At 40.2% G+C, this 18,735-nt stretch overlaps 1 protein-coding gene and 1 long non-coding RNA gene across 2 annotated transcripts in view; one reads left to right on the plus strand and one right to left on the minus strand.

The window, feature by feature from the left end:
• LOC144686120 (nuclear receptor subfamily 6 group A member 1) overlaps positions 1 to 18,018 on the minus strand; it is a 299,137-nt gene extending 281,119 nt beyond the window's left edge. The window contains exons 1-2 of the mRNA XM_078551263.1: positions 17,946 to 18,018; positions 17,591 to 17,647 (exon numbers count right to left, since the gene is read on the minus strand). Of these exons, the coding sequence (XP_078407389.1) occupies positions 17,591 to 17,647; positions 17,946 to 18,018 (130 nt within the window). The remainder of the gene's footprint in view (positions 1 to 17,590; positions 17,648 to 17,945) is intronic.
• LOC144685417 (uncharacterized) lies at positions 10,171 to 11,684 on the plus strand. The gene is made up of 2 exons (XR_013577723.1): positions 10,171 to 10,590; positions 10,666 to 11,684. It is a non-coding gene; the product is annotated as an uncharacterized LOC144685417 (long non-coding RNA).
• Positions 18,019 to 18,735: the final 717 nt, after the last annotated feature.

Here is an 18,735-nt window from a genome sequence, read left to right on the forward strand (position 1 = left end):
CACAGTGCAGATTCTCAAAATGGTCATGCTCAAACTCTGCACCTCCTTGGAACAAAAGTTATCAACCCAAGGAAGGATTAGTATCAGGTTTAGCAAGGTTTCAAAATTAGCCTGGTCCTCATATTATACTCTATCACCCAGCCACATTTTGGGTTTTGGATGATATTAAAGGCAATGTAAACTCAAATAACAGAAAGAAAATATATTAATCCCTTAAAGTGGGAGAAGAAGACATGATGTGAGTTCACATATCAGAGGAAGCCTTTGAGGAGATCCTAGTGAGATCAAAAATTGTTAAGATCTGATCAATGCCACCAACTGAAACATTGATACTTTTGGTGGTGCATGCCCCTCGGCAGTTGCAAGGAATGAAGAGGGGACTGCCAGCTAGAATTCCTGCTTCCCCTGCTGCTCAGGGATTCAATATCAAAAACAATTTCCTCCAAAAATATGTTTGCGCGTCAATTAGACCTAGGAGTCCTCAGATTCTAAGACTTTGATCGAAGCAAGCAGCCCAAGACAGAAAAGACTGAGCATGCATAAGTTGCTGAAACATCACTTTTAAGCAGTAGAACTTGAGCTAAGCTGCTGCTGCTCTAGCCTAGCCCATCACCGAGAAATTGCCAGCCAGCACTGTGGGGTGTTTCTTCTTTGATTTGTTGGTATCATCACCGATGAGAACTAAACTAAGTGCTTCATTCCATCTCAATCATACCTATTGGAATCTGTGTGTGTGTAACACTGAATAAATCACATCAGTGGAATCAAGCTTATTGTCTGTGCGGATTATTTTGGCAGTAGAATGTAACCACGCCTACCCTTACAATAAAGGTAACCCTGAATTTTGGCATCAAGTCACTGGAGTTAGCTCTGACTGCTGTGGGCGAAGAACATCACATCGCATTTCAATGAAATATATCAGGGGTATAAATTCTGGCTATTCAAAACATTCAAGTTTAATGGTTCTTGCATAGTGCTTAAAGTTTGGTGAATATTCAAAAATTTTAAAACCACCAACTTTGAAAAAACAATGGAAACACAATGAAAAAGTATAAAAAGTGCAACTGATGCACTTTGTGAGCACAAAATAAATAATCTGAACCTTTTAAGGAACACAAACAATTTTCAGAATCTAAAATGACAACAAAATCCATGATTTTACCCCGTGGAGCTTGGAACTTGAGGTACATGGATCATGCCAAGAATAAGCAAGAATTACAAACAACAAATGTTTTAAGAAGTAGAGTACATAAGCACACATCTGGCCTGGGAGAGATAGGCTATCATAGCAACAGCCTACACACGGCAAAGCTTTAAACTACAATTTAACCAGGGAGGTGGCATCATAGTAGTACTGTCACTGGACTCGTAATCCAGAGGTCCACAGCAGTTCGTGGCATTTAAATTAAGTTAATAAAATTAATATAAAGCCAGTCTCAGTAATGGTGACCATGACAGCTATCATCGATTGTTATAGAAACCCATCTGGTTCACTAATGTCCTTTAAGGAAGGAAATTTGCCAACCTTATCCAGTCTGGCCTACATGTCCCTCCATGGTTGACTCTTAACAGCCCTCTAGCAAGCCGCTCTGTTCAAGGGCAATTAGGGATTGGCAATAAATGTTGGTGTTGCCAGCGACACCTGCATTCCATTAAATAAAGAGTCATAAAGTCTAAATTCCATTAATTTCACAGCTTAGAAAATCCTATTTTTTATTATTTGGTTCAGTAATACTCAAGGATATCAGCAAATTATTCAAGGGTGCATAATGGTGATTAAGACTATTTTTATTTTCAACAAAACTCATAGTTACGAAACTGTTTCTTGTTCAGATCTTTTTTTCCCTAAAATGTATTAAAATTGAATAAACTATCAAAACCGAAGAGTGCCAGAAATACAATTCTCAGCAAAAGGTTGCGATAAACATTCATTGCTGTCGGTGGGTTTTATTTTTAAACAACTCGCTGATCAGTGAGTGCAAACTGCAGCCCAAATATCTCTGTTCAGTAAAAACTGTTGAACAAAACTTGGGGATTCATAACATAAGCTAAATATTTATTTTAGATACCCAAGGTAGCTAAAGTATTAATGTATATACTACTTCTCAAAAATGAAAACTGATTTCTTTTAATGGTCCTATTTGTAACACTGATCTATAACTTATTTTAAAATATTTTTTGTTGATTGGGGCTCATACGCTTCTTCCGCCTGAAACCTTCAGCTGAACTCTTTTCATGGGTTGGTATTGAGGTGAAACTTACATTCTGTAAAGATTAAATTAAATGGACACAATGAAGAATCTCCTCCATTCAAACTCATCTTCTGACATTCTTCTGCATTTGCATTGGATGCTTCAAAAAATGTTATGAACCATGAAATCAAATTGCTGGAATTTTATATGATGAACCCATTACAGCTGTTGCTTTTGGCTTCCCAATAAAGACAGATTCACATGAGGTTTACTGACTGATTAAGATGCTCACATCATTGATGCCTTACATGGAAAAGGGTTGGCTATTAGGCTAAAGATTCAGCTACAATGTTATGTTTCTCCGGATTGGAAAATAGATAAGAGAAGAATGTCTCAGGGAAGTAGAGGTAATAGACGATCAAGAGAGAACAAACAGACTGAATTAGTGGGCTGAATTTTACCAGCCCTCTGGAGATGGGCGGAAAGGCAGGAGGGTATATGAAATGGCAGCAAAGGATCAGGAGAGAAACCTGATGACTGGAGATGGGCGGCCAATTATTCCAATTAACTAGCCCATTAATGGCCATTTTATAACTACACCTGGATTTTACCTGCTTCGGCATGACTTGTGGTGTGTGTGAAAACACTAGGTAAACCGTGGCCCTCTTAGCAGGTTCTCAGGTGGGGGCTCTCCTTTTTGGCTACTCCATAGCCCATGGAGGGCCCCCCACTCAAATCGCTGAGCCTGCCTGCCTGGCCCCAGTATATGAAAATTTTTTTTTACCTGCCCTTGAGAGGACCTTAACATCAAGATGCTCTTCCCCCTTACAGCCTCAGCAGAGGCCACCTCTATTGGTAGCATTGCTGAGACCGCTGTCCTCAATTAAAAGGCAGTCAATGCGGCAGCCCCTTAATTGGTTGCCGCCAGTAATATTGCCCCCTGGTCTCTCTGTCTGCCCGCACAGCTCATGACCCACTTTGAGTCATGGCGGCTGAATTTCCCGGCCCAAGGTAAAATTCAGCCCAGTGAAACAAACCTAAATAAAAGTAAAATAGAGCAAAAATAGTAGTACAGACAGCAGACGGAACAAAATAAAATCAATTATATACTAGCAGATCTCCCATGAAATTGCTCCAAGACTTGGAGTATACATTGGAAAAACTTCTGGACATGGGCAAAATTGGCTTGATATCAACCATGTGCACACAACACATGGCCTGCCCAAAGTGGAACCCAGGAGGTTCAAACCACTTTCAGGTTTGGACCTCAACATTTTTTCAATAAGCTGCAGGAGACAAACAGACACTCTGCTACCCCTTGCTGGTCTGTTCAGGAGCAAAACTGGCCAGCTACCTCATGCAGCAACCAGCCTGTTTGGAAGGAATGGGCTAGACTTCGAGAGAAGACTCAGTGGACTGATGCTGAGGAGCAGCATGCAGATGAGAAATAGGTGGGGTCCAAGGATAGATCCTTGAAGGACACCAGAGGTAACTGCGCAGAAATGGAAAGAGAAGCCACTGTGGCAAATCTCTGGCTATGATTAAATAGGTAAGAATGCAACCAGGCGACGCAGTCCCACCCAGCTGGATAATGGTAGAGAAGAGTCACAAGAATGGGTGTGTAGGCCAAATAATAGTTGGCGTGAGGGGACAAGTCATGTAATGAAACCTCCAGGAATGCATTTCATCACGACCACGGATCCTATCCCCAAATTATTTACGGACATATTGAACTTTTAAGACAGACATGTTTTTTTTAAATAGGACATACAAGCAAAAGCTGGCCGAGACTGTAAAGTAACCACTTGCTGGAAAATTTCTATGTGGATTACTTGACCAACTAGTTCAGAGAGAACGGGATGTTGCACCTAAAAGGTGTGACACAGCCTCCTTCAGACAGAGGCACATTAAAAGAAAAGATACAATGCAAACTGAACTGTAATCTCCTGTGGTTGTGCATGGAAATGGAAAATGATGACCATCTCAGGCAAAACCACCTTCTGTTGAGTTATATCCCAGACTGTGAACATGAACTGAGTTGAAAAGAAAACAGATCTGGGTGAAAGACATGTTTGTTTTTCCCTTCCAGGAATACACAAGAAAAGGGTTTTAAAAAGCCACCTGCAACCCTAGTAGTATGTGTTAGTCTGCTGTTCTGTTCTGGTGTGCGTGTGTGCTGTGAAGGTCACAGCTGAAGAACACCAACTGGGTATTCCTGCGATTGCAGGTAAAAAAAAATTCTCTCTCTCTGATTGCTGGAAGGCACAAGTCAGCAAAGCCACAGTCGAAAAGGAAACAGGGCGACTCCTTTCAGCTAACCTGCAGAACCAAGAATCTCCAAACCAACTGCTCAACTGCCAAAGTCAGTGCTACCGGAAACACCCCAACTTAACGGCCGCAATGTTTCACCATCTATTCCTCACGGATAAGCCAAAGGATTGATTCGTATATCTTTTTAAATTTTATTTTTGAACTCAATTTCTCATTTCTAATGTGTGTGTTGCATTTTTATTATTTTCTTTCTCGCATTTAGTAACTAATAAACTCACTCTTTAATTGACTCAAGATGGCCAGGTTAAATTGGCTCCTTTTAAAACATAAATACATTGGGACTGGGAAAAGAAATCCACAAGGGAAGCGATCCTTTTTAAATTAACATTGTTGTGACCAACCGAGGGGGTTGAATAAAGAAAGGGAACCAGTTCAGCCCTCCTCACCTGGGAACATAAAAAATTTGGGGTGCTTCGTCTGGGATCATAACAAATTGGGGGAACCTCGCCCAGGGACCGGTCGTAACAATTTAATCACAGTTGGCAACATTAGTTTGAAATGGGACGGTAGTTTGCAAGTACAGAAAGATCAAGAGTTGGTTTTTTTGAAGAGAGGGGTGTTGACAGCAGATTTGAAGGAACAGAACAGAACCAAAGGACAACAGGCATAGGACCCCAATATGCATATTAAATGCCCATTTAGAGGCCACCTGAAAGTTAATTCAGAAAGGCAACTGAGTGCACAAGGCCCCCACCGGACCTGCAAATTACAGTCATCCATTTTTCAGGGAAGGTATGAGTGGCTGGGAATTGAGAGACTCCTGCACTGTTTTGTTATGTGATACAAAATGTAACATTAGGGCGAACGACCAAATGAGTTGATTTGCATTTTTATAGAAGAAGATAAGAATATCGGTGACATTTTCAGCCTTGAATTCTATGATTATGTGCATAGAAGCTATAAATTAGTTACCATGATTACCAGCAAGAATTCAGGATGGGTGGAGTGGGGTCCTGGCATGGGGGTAGGTGCATTCTTAAAAGGATTTCCTTTTGTTGGAGCACCTATCCTATTCAAAATATAGCTAATTATTCATTTAAAATATAATTTTCCCCACTTTATTACTGCGGGGGCCCTTTCATCAACCCTTCACCAAATTCCCCATGACTAGACCCTAAGATGGCCTGATCTGGTTGGTGCTTAAACTCCACTTTCCTATCTTGCATGCCCTATAATGCTCAACTCCCTTGTAGATAAAAAAATCTGTCTAACTCAACCTTGAATATATTCAATGACCCAGCCATCACTGCCTTCTGGAGTACAGAATTCCAAAGATGAACAACCTTCTGAGAGAAGAAATTCCACATCCCCATCTTAAATAGGAGGCCCTGTATTTTGAAACTATGCCCCCTGGTTCTAGATTCCCCCACAAGGGGAAACATCCTCTCAGTAACTACCTTGGCAAGCCGCTTCAAAATCCGATTTGTTTCAAAACAAACACCTCACATTCTTCTAAACTCCAATGAGTATTAGCCCAATCTGTTCAACTTTTCCTCATAAGGCAACCCCTTCATCCCAGGAATCAACCTAGTGAATCTTCTCTCAGCTGCCTCCAATGCAAGTACATCCCTCCATAAATAAGGAGATCAATACTCTCAGCAGTACTCCAGGTGTGGTCTCACCAATGCTCTGCACAGCTGTAATAAGATTTTCCTACTTTTATACTCCATCCCCCTTGCAATAAAGGCCAACATTCCATTTGCCTTCCCAATCACTTGTTATACCGGTATGCTAATTTTTTGAGATTCACATATAAGGACACCCAAATTCTTCTGTACCAAAGCATTCTGCATTTAAATAATATTCTGCTTTTCTTCTCATCCCATAAAGTAGACAACCTCAGTTCCCACATTATATTCTATTTGCCAAAGTTTTGCCCACTCACTTAACCTGTTATATCATTTTGTAGACTCTGTATCCTCCTCACAACATGCTTTCCTGCCAATCTTTGTATTATCAGAAAATTTGGCTACAATACACTCCGTTCCTTCGTCCAAGTCATTAATATAGGAAATAAATATTTGAGGCCCCACTGATCCCTGTGGCACCCCACTAGTTACAGTTTGCCAATCTGAAAATGATCCATTTATCCCAGCTCTGTTTCCTGTTAGTTAGCCAATTCTCAATCCATGCTAATATATCACTCCCAACACAATGAGCTCTTATCTTGTGTAGTAACCTTTTACATGGCACCTTATCAAATACCTTTTGGAAATCCAAGTACAGTATATCTACTGGCTCCTCTTAATCCAAACTGCTGGTTACACCCTCAAAGAACTCTATTAATTTGTTATACACTATTTCCCTTTCAAAAAACCATGTCACTCTGCTTGATTGTATTTTGATTTTATAAAACTTCCTTAATAATGGATTCCAGCATTTTCCATATGACAGATGTTAGGCTAACAGGCCTATTGTTTCCTGCTTTATGTCTCCCTCTGTTGTTGAATAGAGGTGTTACATATGCAGTTTTCCAATCCACTGGGATTACCCAGAATCTAGGGAATTTTGGAAGATTACAACCAATGCATCCACTATCTCTGAGCCACTTCCTTTAAGATCCGAGGATGCAGGCCATCAAGTCCAGGGGACTTGTCAGTCTTTAGACACGTTAGTTTTTCTCTAGTAATAGTGACTGTTTTAAGTTCTTCCCTCCCTTATGTCCCTTGATTTTCTAGTGTCCTTGGCATGATTTTTGTGTCTTCTAACATTAAGACTGATACAAAATATTTGTTCAAAGTCTCTGCCATTTCCTTGTTTCCCATTAATTCCCAAATTTCATCCTCAAAGGTACCAATGTTTACTTTAGTTACTCCCTTCATTTTTTTATACATGTAGAAGCTCGAACTGTCTGTTTTTATATTGCTTGCTAGTTATTTATCATATCCTATTTTCTTCTTTTTGTTTAGTCATTCTTTGCTGGTTTCTAAAATTTTCCCAATCTTCTGGCCTAGGACTAATCTTCACAGCATTGTGCACCATTTCTTTTAATTTGATACCAGCAGTTCAAGGAGGCAACTTACCACCACCTCTCATGGGCAACTAGACTTGGGCAATAAATGCTGGCCTAGCCAGCAAAGCCCACATCTTGTGAATGAATAAAAAAAAAACTTATTTAGTTAGCCACAGACGTAGAATCTCTCTCAATGAAATATATCTTTGTTAAGAACTTTGAAATATCATCTTAAGTGTCTGCCATTGCTTCCCTACCATCTTATCCTTTTAACTTCTTTTCCCAGTCCACTGTAGCCAACTCTGTCCTCATACCTTTGAAGCTGCCTTTATTTAAGTTTAAGGCACTGGTTTCAGACCCAAGTTTCTCACCTTCAAACTGAATGTGAAATCTATCATGTCATGATCACTCTTGTCCTGTCTGATTACACATTGCCAGGTCTAAAATAGCCTGTTCCCTGGTTGCTCCCAGAACATATTGTTCTAAAAAAAACTGTCCTGAATACACTATGAACTCATCCTCCAGGCTACCTCTGCCAATTTGATTCATCCAATTTTATAATCTCATTTTATATTAAGATTTAAATTGCACACAATTATTGCAGTTCCTTTCTTACAAGCCTCCATTATTTCTTGACTTATATTCTTTCCTAGAGTGTAGATGTTGGGTGGGGCCTATAAACTGCTCCCACTAGTGACTTCTTTCCCTTGCTATTTTTTATCCCCACACAAACTGATTCTACATCTTGATCCTCCAAGCCAAGATCATTTCTCACTATTACATTGATTTCATCATTTATCAACAGACTATCCCACCTCCTTGTCCTTCTTTTCTATTCTTCTGAAATGTCAAATACCCTTGAATATTCACTGTTTGCTCTTTAAACTTACATCTCCAGACTACTTTACTCTTTGCATGACAAGGCAGCATACGATGAAAGACAACAAATCGAAACTGGAGGGCACAGAAATTGCAACTGCCCAACTTTCTTTGAGAAGGCTATTCTGGATGTCCTTCCCTATGACAACATCGAGGATGGTGAATGTAAAGCCAGTGACCTATGTCAAACTCAGGCCTAGTATGATTCCGCTAAGTGCATTAACTGAGTGTGGAGGAGGCAGATTCAATCGTGGCTTTCAAAAGAGAATTTATAATTATCTGAAGAAGAAAATTTTGAGGGGCCACAGGGAAAAAGCACGGGAGTAGCTCTAAGTGAATTGCTCATTTGGAGAACCAGCACAGACACGATGAGCCGAAAGGCCTTCTTAAGGGTTGTAACTGTTCTATGATTCTATTATCAAGGCAGAATGCATGCGGCTTAAAGGAGAGTTTGGAAGTGGAGGTATTTTCATGCACCTGCTGACCTTATCTTTCTTTGTGGTAGACATCACAGATTTGGAAGTGCTGCCAAAGAAGCCTTGGCAAGTTGCTGCAGTGCATCATGTAGATGGTACACACTGTTGCCATGTTCTGTCAGTGGTGGTGGAGTAAATATTTAATGTGGTGTATGGGGTGCCAATCAAGCAGGTTGTTTTGTGCTTGATGGCAATGCTGCCCTAATGGTGTTATTTCAATGCAGGTCTTCCTGGAGCAGGTTGCACAGCTTTGCACCTGCTGCTCTGCTGACCCTGAAGGTGTGTGACAGTTCCTCTTGGTCACTGACAGGTGTTTTTACTTGAGCCTGCAGACATATAATAGCAAGTTTAGTTGGTTACTCCAACTCTGGAGATCTTCTGATCTTCCTGGCCTACCTTTGATCTTCCTGGCCTACCTTTGTTGATTTAATTCATCCCTTATGTTAAAACTGCTAAAGTGGCACTACAGGAGCAGTCCCCATATTTTACAATTAGATGAGTGATTATATTATTTAATACATGAATTAATCATTCCTAAGAATAATTCCAGGGATAAAGAACTGTAGCTACGAGGACAGATTGGAGAGGTTGAGATTGTTTTCCTTGGAGAAAAGGCGGCTGAGAGAATGCTTTTTTAAAATTAATTTTACAGGATGTGGACATTGCCGGCTAGACCAGCATTTATTGTCCATCCCTAATTGCCCTCGAGAAGGTGGTGGTGAGCTGCCTTCTTGAACCACTGCAGTCCATGTGGTGTAGGTACACCCACAGTGCTGTTAGGGAGGGAGTTCCAAGGTTTTGACCCAGCGACAGTGAAGGAACAGTGATATATTTCCAAGTCAGGATGGCAAGTGGCTTGGAAGGGAACTCCCAGGTGGTGGTGTTCCCATGTGTCTGCTGCCCTTGTCCTTCTAGATGGTAGCGGTCATGAGTTTGGAAGGTGCTGCCTAAGGAGCCTTGGTGAGTTTCTGCAGTGAATTTTGTAGATGGTACAAACTGCTGTCACTGTTCACCAGTGGTGGAGGGAGTGAATGTTTGCGGAAGTGGTGCCAATCAAGCGGGCTTTGTCCTGAATGGTGTCAAGCCACTTGAGTGTTGTTGAAGTTGCACTCCTCCAGCCAGGTGGAGAGTATTCCATCACACTCCTGACTTGTGCCTTGTAGATGGTGGAGTCAGGAGGTAAATTACTCGCCACAGGACTCCCAGCCTCTGACCTGCTCTTGTAGCCACAGTATTTATATGGCTAGTTCAGTTCAGTTTCTGGTCAATGGTAAACCCCAGGATGTTGATAGTGGGGGAATTCAGCGATGGTAATGCCACTGAACGTCAAGGGGCAGTGGGTAGATTCTCTCTTGTTGGAGACAAGTCATTGCCTGGCACTTGTGTGGCACGAATGTTACTTGCCACTTGTCAGCCCAAGCCTGGATATTGTTCGCATTGCTAGGTAGATGCCAGTGTTGTAGCTGTACTGGAACAGCTCGGCTAGGGGCGTGGCAAATTCTGGAGCACAAGTCTTCAATGCTATTGCCGGAATATTATCAGGGCCCATAGCCTTTGCAGATAGAGGTATTCAAGATCCTGAGTGGTATGGACAGGGTAAATAATGATAAATTGTTCCCACTCAAAGAAAGCACTAAGAACTAAAGGGCACAGATTCAAAATAATTGGCAAAAGGAGTAATAGTGATATGAGGAAAATGTTTTCACCCAAAGGGTGGTTGGAGTCTGGAATGACCTTCCTAAGAGGGTGGTGGAGGCTGGTTTGATTGAGGTATACAAAAGGGAATTGGATTGCTATCTGAAAAGAATGAATGTGCAAGGTTACGAGGATAAAGCAGGTGTTAACTCCAGTAATTGTATTTTAGGGAAGAATGAATCTGAAGCTGGTCTTTCATCTCAAGCAGGATTATTCTTCAGCCAGTTCAACAGAGTGACAAGACTTCCAGTTCTTTTCACCCTGGAGTATTCGCCCTGAGCCAATGCCCATCCCCTTTTTTAATAATACGATTTTCTTGACAATGTAATTGCCAGTCAACAAGATGATTGTTTCATTAAAAAACAAGATGATTGTTATCGGACCTTGATGATGTAATTGCTGATACATTGACACAGGAGAGTGGGACTAGTTAGCATGCTCTTTCAGAGAGCCAGTGCCAAATGGCCTCCATCGGACCGTAAAGATTCTGTGATTCTGAGAGTGTTAAAACATGTGGCAATATAGCTTTTAGGAGCTCCCTTCCCAAAAAATAACATGATTGTCCTCAGCATTCTAATTTAGCACTAAGTGAGAAGTCCACCGTAAATGAGTAAGCAAGGGCTACATTACAATGCCTTCCAAAAAGAGCAGCAGAAAAGCCATAATTATATCACCCTCTCTAAGCCACACACTATTCTGACATAAGGTCATATACCCCCATTCCTTCACTGCTTCTAGATCAAAATCCTGAAATTCCCGACCGAACAATAGCAGATACACAATAAATACAATAGTTCAAGAAATGACTTACCACCACTTTCTCAGGGAAACTAGATATGGGCAACAAAAGCAGTCTTACTTGTATAGCCCACATTCCGAGTTGGATGAGTTTTCAAACTCATAATAAAGATCAAAAAAATCTGATGATCAAATATGTAATATGCATCATAAACAGAGACCGAAGTAAGTTTTGGAAAACAATCTGAATTTATTTTTTGACTGTTACAAACACATTTATTATTCTTGTAACATTGAAACCTTGTATTAGTTGTTGATTTTAGGCTCGTATTTTTACTTATTCACCTCTGCACATTAGCTGTTGCTCAAATTTAACAATTGCATAAGTTTGCAGTTAAAAATAAAGCTTGCAAAACATCAGCCATGTCATTCTAGAGTGAGAAGGAACCGAGCAGAAACTTGGTCAAATCAGAGTCAATACCTATATATATCAGGATATTTAAAGTTAGAAATTTGTGTACCCTTGTATTTGGGTGAGGGGGCTGCAATTCGTGACTTGCTTGTGCCGTTTCTGATCGAGGTGGGCAGCATGTCAATTTGGTGCACCTGCCTGACATGCATTATTGCAGCACGTGGCCAACTAGTTCTGCTCTGTTTTATTCTTTACATTTCCAGCTGCCTGTGCGATCAGGTAAAATCGGCACTCTGCCAAACTGTACCACAGAGAGAGCACACAAGGGTGCGCAAGAGAGCACGTCAGCATCTCACTTAACCATACCCTGGGGAGCTTACCTTCGCAGTTAGAAAGCACTTCGCTGAAACAACATTTTTACAAAGTTTGTCATAGATCGCATCTTACTTCAGAAAAATTCATTTCCAATACTCTTTTTAGGATCCAACTACTCTCCTCTGTCCCAGTCAAAAGTGGCACTGAAAACTAAACTTGTCTCACTTTTGATAAAGTCCCACAAAAGAAGTTAGTGTGTAAAATTAAAGCACATGGGATTGGGGGTAATATATTGGCATGGATGGAGAATTGGTTAGCAGACAGGAAACAGAGACTATGAATAAACAGGTCTTTTTCAGAGTGGCAGGCGGTAACTAGCGGAGTACCACAGGGATCAGTGCTTGGACCCCAGCTATTCACAATATATACGATTTGGATGAGGGAACCAAATGTAATATTTCCAAGTTTGTTCGTGACATGAAACTTGGTGAGAATGTGAGCAGTGAGGAGGGTATTAAGAGGCTTCAAGGAGATTTAGACAGATTGAGTGAGTGGACATGGCAGATGCAGTATAACGTGGATAAGTGTGAAGTTATCCCAATGGCAGAGTATTATTTAAATGGTGATAGATTTGGAAATGTTGATGTACAAAGGGACCTGGGTGTCCTTGTACACCAGTCACTGAAAGCAAGCATGCAGGTGCAGCAAGCAGTTAAGGCGGCAAATTGTATGTTGGCCTTCATTGCAAGGGGACTTGAGTACAGGAGCGAGGATATCTTACTGCAGCTGTACAGGGCCTTGGTGAGACGACATCTGGAGAATTGTGTCAGTTTTGGTCTCCTTACCTAAGAAAGGATATACTTGCCACAGAGGGAGTGCAGCAAAGATTCACCAAACTGATTCCTGGGATGGCAGGATTATCAGTATGAGGAGAGATTCAGCCGACTAGGCCTGTATTCACTGGAGTTTAAAAGTATGAGAGGGGATCTCATTGAAACATATAAAATTCTGACAGGGATGGACGGACAGGATGCAGGGTAGATGTTTCCTCTAGCTGGGGAGTCTAGAACAAGGGGTCACAGTCTCAGGATATGGGGTAGGACATTTAGAAATTATATAAGGAAATACTTTGTCATTCAGGGGGTGGTGAATCTGTGGAATTCTCTACCGTAGAAGGCTGTGGAGGCCAAGTCACTGAATATATTTAAGAAGCAAATAAGTAGATTTCTGGGCTCTAAAGGTGTCAAGGGGTATGGGGAGAGAATTGAAACAGAGGACCAGTCATGATCGTATTGAATGGCAGAGCAGGCTCAAACGTCCGAATGAGCTATTCCTGCTCCTATTTTTTATGCTTCTATGTCTCTACATGCACATCGCTCATATACCTCAGTTTAATTTCATGCAATACACTGGCTTTTTTAAAAATTGCAGTTATCAACCACTTCCCAGAAGCAACAGTTTTACAAATTTACCATGCATATTATCCCGTTAAAATGATTTCCTTTCTAACACTCACCTCCATCCCAGTCGAAAATGACAATGATAACTAAACCCAGGCGTCGCCCACCAAATAAACCCACATCCCCTATTGTAACACTAAGGTATCAAGTCGTACTGAATGTAACAATTTTTGATCCATTTGATAGAAACCATCTGAAATAAAGAGGTAAGATCCTAAACCAAAAGACACACTCCTTAAATTGACCAATCAAAGCAGTCTGGACAGAAAATGCCTGTGTATTATTATTAGAGATTATAATAAATCTTTGTAGTAATATATTATAAACTATTATTTAGACCCTGGCAAGAATTCTGTGTGGTCTTGAAACCAACAGTGGTAGAACATATAATATAGATTGGTAGCATGAACTACTGGCATTTATCAAGGGTTTACTGGCATTTTCTCTCATCAGTGTTCATCAATATGTGGATTGCCAAATAGAGTTCTCTTAAAAATAGCATTTGTAAAGGAACACAAAATAAATCGCTTGATTGCAGTCTGATGATAGTATTCATCAGCTACTGGGACAAAGCATCAGAAAAAACTGGAGTTAATAATCAATATAGGAATAAACACAGACATTTGCAAAAAATCATTTAAAAAAAATATACTCTTGATGTTTGTACTTGATTTTGGGAGAGTGTTGCTATTTATTCTTGTTTTAATACTTGACTTTAGATAACCCCCTTTGAAGAATTGTAATATTTCAGCAGCACTATCAAAAGTAAAATACAAATTTTAAATTACATTTCCAGCGCATATTACAAATTAAGGAATTTGTTTTCTTTCCAATGTTATTCTAATGTTGTTAATTACTTAAAATTACAAGAAAAACAACCTAGGTTGAAGCCAAAGGCTTTCCAATGCTATTGTGTTAATAAAAAGAAAGTGATGAAAGAAATAGTTGTGGAAATTCAAAGTGTTTACTACTCTGTAATGAATTGTACACTTCCCCACAACAGACATATGGTGAAATATCTGGGGGATATATGACTTTGTGTATGGACTTTGACTGGGAACTCTGGGTACTCTAGACAATCTGGAGTCCTTCTCAAACATTCTTCCATAAAACCCAGACTGCTCCCTAAAGGTCAAAGCAACTCAGCTTCAAATGAACTCAGAATTTCTTCCATTTGATTGGCCCAGACCCTAACACCTACACAAGACAATGACTTAACCATGGCATCCTTTATTTTCCTGTATCAGGGATAGTGGCAAAACTACCGTGACCCTCAAAAGCATGTAGTCTCAGGATATGCTTAACCACACCAACTACTCCAATATATTCCCATGCAACTACCGCGCAGCAAAGGCATAGTGATCACTATGTTTGTACTGTTTTCTCTGAATAAAAAGAATAGTGATGTACATTTCTGTACAATTACTTGTTTCACAGAGTGAAGACCTAGATTATTTTCTTATTGTTGTTTCATCTGATGGACAGAATCTTGCAGCAAACCAGGATGGTTAATATCCATAATGTGCGCGCAATTTTCATCTTATGTTTTATATACTATATAAAATACACACACACATAAAACAGGTGCCCAACCAAACCAATTAATGCAATTAAAATAGTTAACATTTTGGAATTTTAAAAAGGTACTAAGGATTTCTGGTTAGGAACAGAATCAAAGACTGCAGGATAAGTATAATTAGAAATCATCAAATGCTGTGTGGAATGCATACTATCTGAAATGCTGGAGACCTGGAAACATTGGTCACAATATGAAAGATTCAATTGATTTTCTGAGATTTTGCTCAATTTACTGACGTATCCTTGGCTGAACCAAGCCTCAGCTTAAATGAATTGGACACATGTCACAGAATTTAAAAGGTCTTTAATTGCTCCATAAGTTGAAGTGAAATATGTTATTATTCCTATAGAGTAACTACTAAATGTAGGAATTCTTTACAGTTAGTTTATCATAAAATATTCATCTAGGTCAAAGGGCATATATGGTTAACTTGCATGTTTGGTCCCATCTTCAAAGATCAGGTAGGGTGCACTGAACTAACAATGGAACTATTGCGAGACCTGCCTAACCACACCAGTAAGTAAGTTTGGCTTTTATGGCATAGTATAATTTACCTTCTAAGGTACCAACCAAAGCAAGTACACACAATGGTGAAGACATGTGGCAGTTGGGCACAAAAGCAAATAGTAAAATTAATTTTTGAACAACTTGCATTTATATAGCACATTTAATGTAGAAAAACATTGTAAAGCATTTATCAAAACATAATCAGACAAATATAGACACCGTGCCAAAGAGAGGCATTAAGTGGATGACCAAAAGCTACGTCAAAAGAGGTAGGATTTGAGGACAGTCTTGCAGGAGGAGAGAGAATTTAGTGAAGGAGTTCCAGAGCATAGGACTGATACAGGTGTAGTGACAACTGCTAACAGTTTCACGCAAAGGATGGAGTGATGCACAGGAGTCAGAGGGGCTCAAGAGTTCCGGTAAGGTCAGAAGAGGTAAGACACAGGGAAGTTGAAGGCATGAAGAGATTTAAACACAAGGTCGAGATTTGTAAAATGGAGGTGTTGGGGCACCAGCAGCTAATTTAGGTTAGAGATGGCATGAGTATTGGGTGACTAGATGGGTGAATAGTTTAAACAAGATAATATACCAGCAGCAGAGAGTTTTGAATGAGCTGAAGTCTACTGAACATGGCAAATGGGATGCCAGCAAGATAAGCGCTGGAGTACTCTGGAGATGACAAAGGGATGGATGATGATTTCACCAACACATGAGAGGAGGCATCTCTAGAAGGGGAGACATCACAGAGATGCAAGTCAGCAGTCATTGAGATGGAGAGGATATGGGTTCTGAAACACAGTTCAATAGAATGCAAAGATTGAAAAATTTGGTCCAACATGACACTTTCCCTGTAAGGGATGTATCGACGGCAAGGGTATGGAGTTTGCAGAGGGGACGAAGATGACGGCTTAAGTCTTAGAATAAGTGGAGAAAACTGCAGTTCATCTGCGGCTCAACGTCAGACAAGGAGAGGTTGAGCTGTGAATTTTTAGCATACATCAGGAAGTGATCCTATGCCTTCATACAATGTCACCAAGAGCCAGCACGTAGATAAGGTGGCCAAGGCTAGACCCTTGGGGGATAACTAAAAGGAACAGTGCAGGGATTAGAAGAGAATACATTGCTGCATATGGTTTGTGAGTGAAACCAAGCAAATACAATGGAGGAGAGGTGCTGGTTAACTGTCTCAAAGGCTGCAGTAAGGTTGGGAGGGATAAGGAGGAATAGTGCACTGTGGTTACAGTCACAGAGAATGTCATTTATGACTTTTATTAGGGCTATTTCACTGATATGACAGGGGCAGAAGCCTGACTAGATAGTCAAACATGGAATTACAGGAAAGATGGGCATGGTTTTGAGAGAAGAGTTGGTGATGGGGCAGGTGGTGAAGGATACATTCTTTGAGGTGAGAGGTGATGACGGTGGTTTTGAAAAAGAGAGGGATGGTACCTGCGAAGTGGAAACTATTTATGACATCAGCTATCATGGTGGAGGGGGAATTGGGTGATCAACAGTTTCTTGGGAATAGGGTAGCAAGAGATGGGTCTCATGGAGAAGCTAAGTTTAGGTAGGCACGAGAGGAAGCATGAGGGAAACTAGTGAAAGTTGCAGATGCAGGTCTCGGGCTGTCAGGAGCATCGGGCAAGTTTTGGTTTGGTGGACATCAGGAAGGAGGGTTGCAGCTTTACAGATGACCTTGATCTTATTGGCAAAGAAACCAATGAGCTCCCTGCACTTATTGTGGAGGTGAGGGTGGAAGAGGTAGGGGAGGAGGGAACAAAGGATTTTCCTCTTGGGGTTTACCCAAAATTACAAAAAAAAACTCATTTTAATTTACAATACTCTTGCATAGTAGTGGCAGCATGTTATGTTATTACAGTCTCTCTCCATAATATACTGCACAGTCTTTTACAAGGAAGATTGCTTTTCTAAGCAAATACATTCTTATTCAGCATGAAAACATTTATGCGCAGACAGTAGAAAGAACAAAAATACATGTTTTGTAATAGCAAAAGCTTCTGTAACTTCTACATTTTCGTAGACATTTACTCACTGTTTAGTGAGTTGATCTGAAGCACTGATGAGGACTCCAAATGCTGTATATCTGTACCTGTGAAAGATTCAGAAAATAAGAGAGGTCAAGTATAGCAGTACGTAAAAAGAAACAGGTAATGTATGTGTAAGATTATAACGAGAAGACATTCTCCCAGATGGCAATTTGTCACAGGTAGAATGAAATTCCCAGAAGTATTTAAACAGCCAATCTACTAAACAAGGTTAAATCTGGTCTTATCAGAAGGATGGAACAGCTTGAATGTTGTCAGTTGGAGCTAATGCCAAGACATTATACATAAACCATACTTGTGCCTGCAACAATTTAGACTCATTAGGTAACAGTATCCACCTACGTAGTTTATCCCAAATGCTTAACCTTGCAACAGTGTCAACTGTGCTGTCATAGTAAACTGCATTAATAAACATGTATAATACTTTCAGTTTGACCTTATTTATCTTAGAATGTACTTGAAATCCCTAGTTACCCTGAAGGCACTGAGATTTAATCAGAGCAAAACTAGAATCACACAAAAGCCAGGCTGGGTAGGGATGATAGGATGTTAATGAACCAATGGGTTTTGAAGACAATCCAGTAGCTTTTAATGATTATTTTTCTGATGCTAGCTCACAAACGACCAGATTCATTGATTTCAATTTCACAACTTACTGTGGTAGAATTTGTGGTTGCTAGTCCAGTACCATAACTATTGGGCTACAACACCTGTATAGACTTCAACTGCTAATTACCAGAGTCAATCATCACAATCTGTAGTAGACTCCATCCCTACTGTGACTGGTTTGGCTTGCGCAGCTGTCAATATACATTGGATTCAGTGACATGAGCCAGTTCAAAGATGAGCCTAAGTTTTAGGAGTCTAATAGCCTAACGAATAGTAGATCTTCAATCCAATTTTCGAATAGCTTTGCCTTAGTAACAAATCAGTCCACTCATGTATCACAAGTTTATTCTCTTTTTTTAGAGAAGTGACCAATTGCCACAATAAAAAGAATGAGGTAGATGTAGCATATATGTTTTGTCCAAAAGCAAACGGCAAGGTGTCTTACAAAAGACTCATTCAAAAAGAAAATCAGGCTTATAATAAAAGGAAATGTAACAATGTGATATTGAAAGAGCAGGTGTAC

This window comes from Cetorhinus maximus, chromosome 10 (genome assembly GCF_964194155.1).
Source record: "Cetorhinus maximus chromosome 10, sCetMax3.hap1.1, whole genome shotgun sequence".
NCBI classification, from domain to species: Eukaryota; Metazoa; Chordata; class Chondrichthyes; order Lamniformes; family Cetorhinidae; genus Cetorhinus; species Cetorhinus maximus.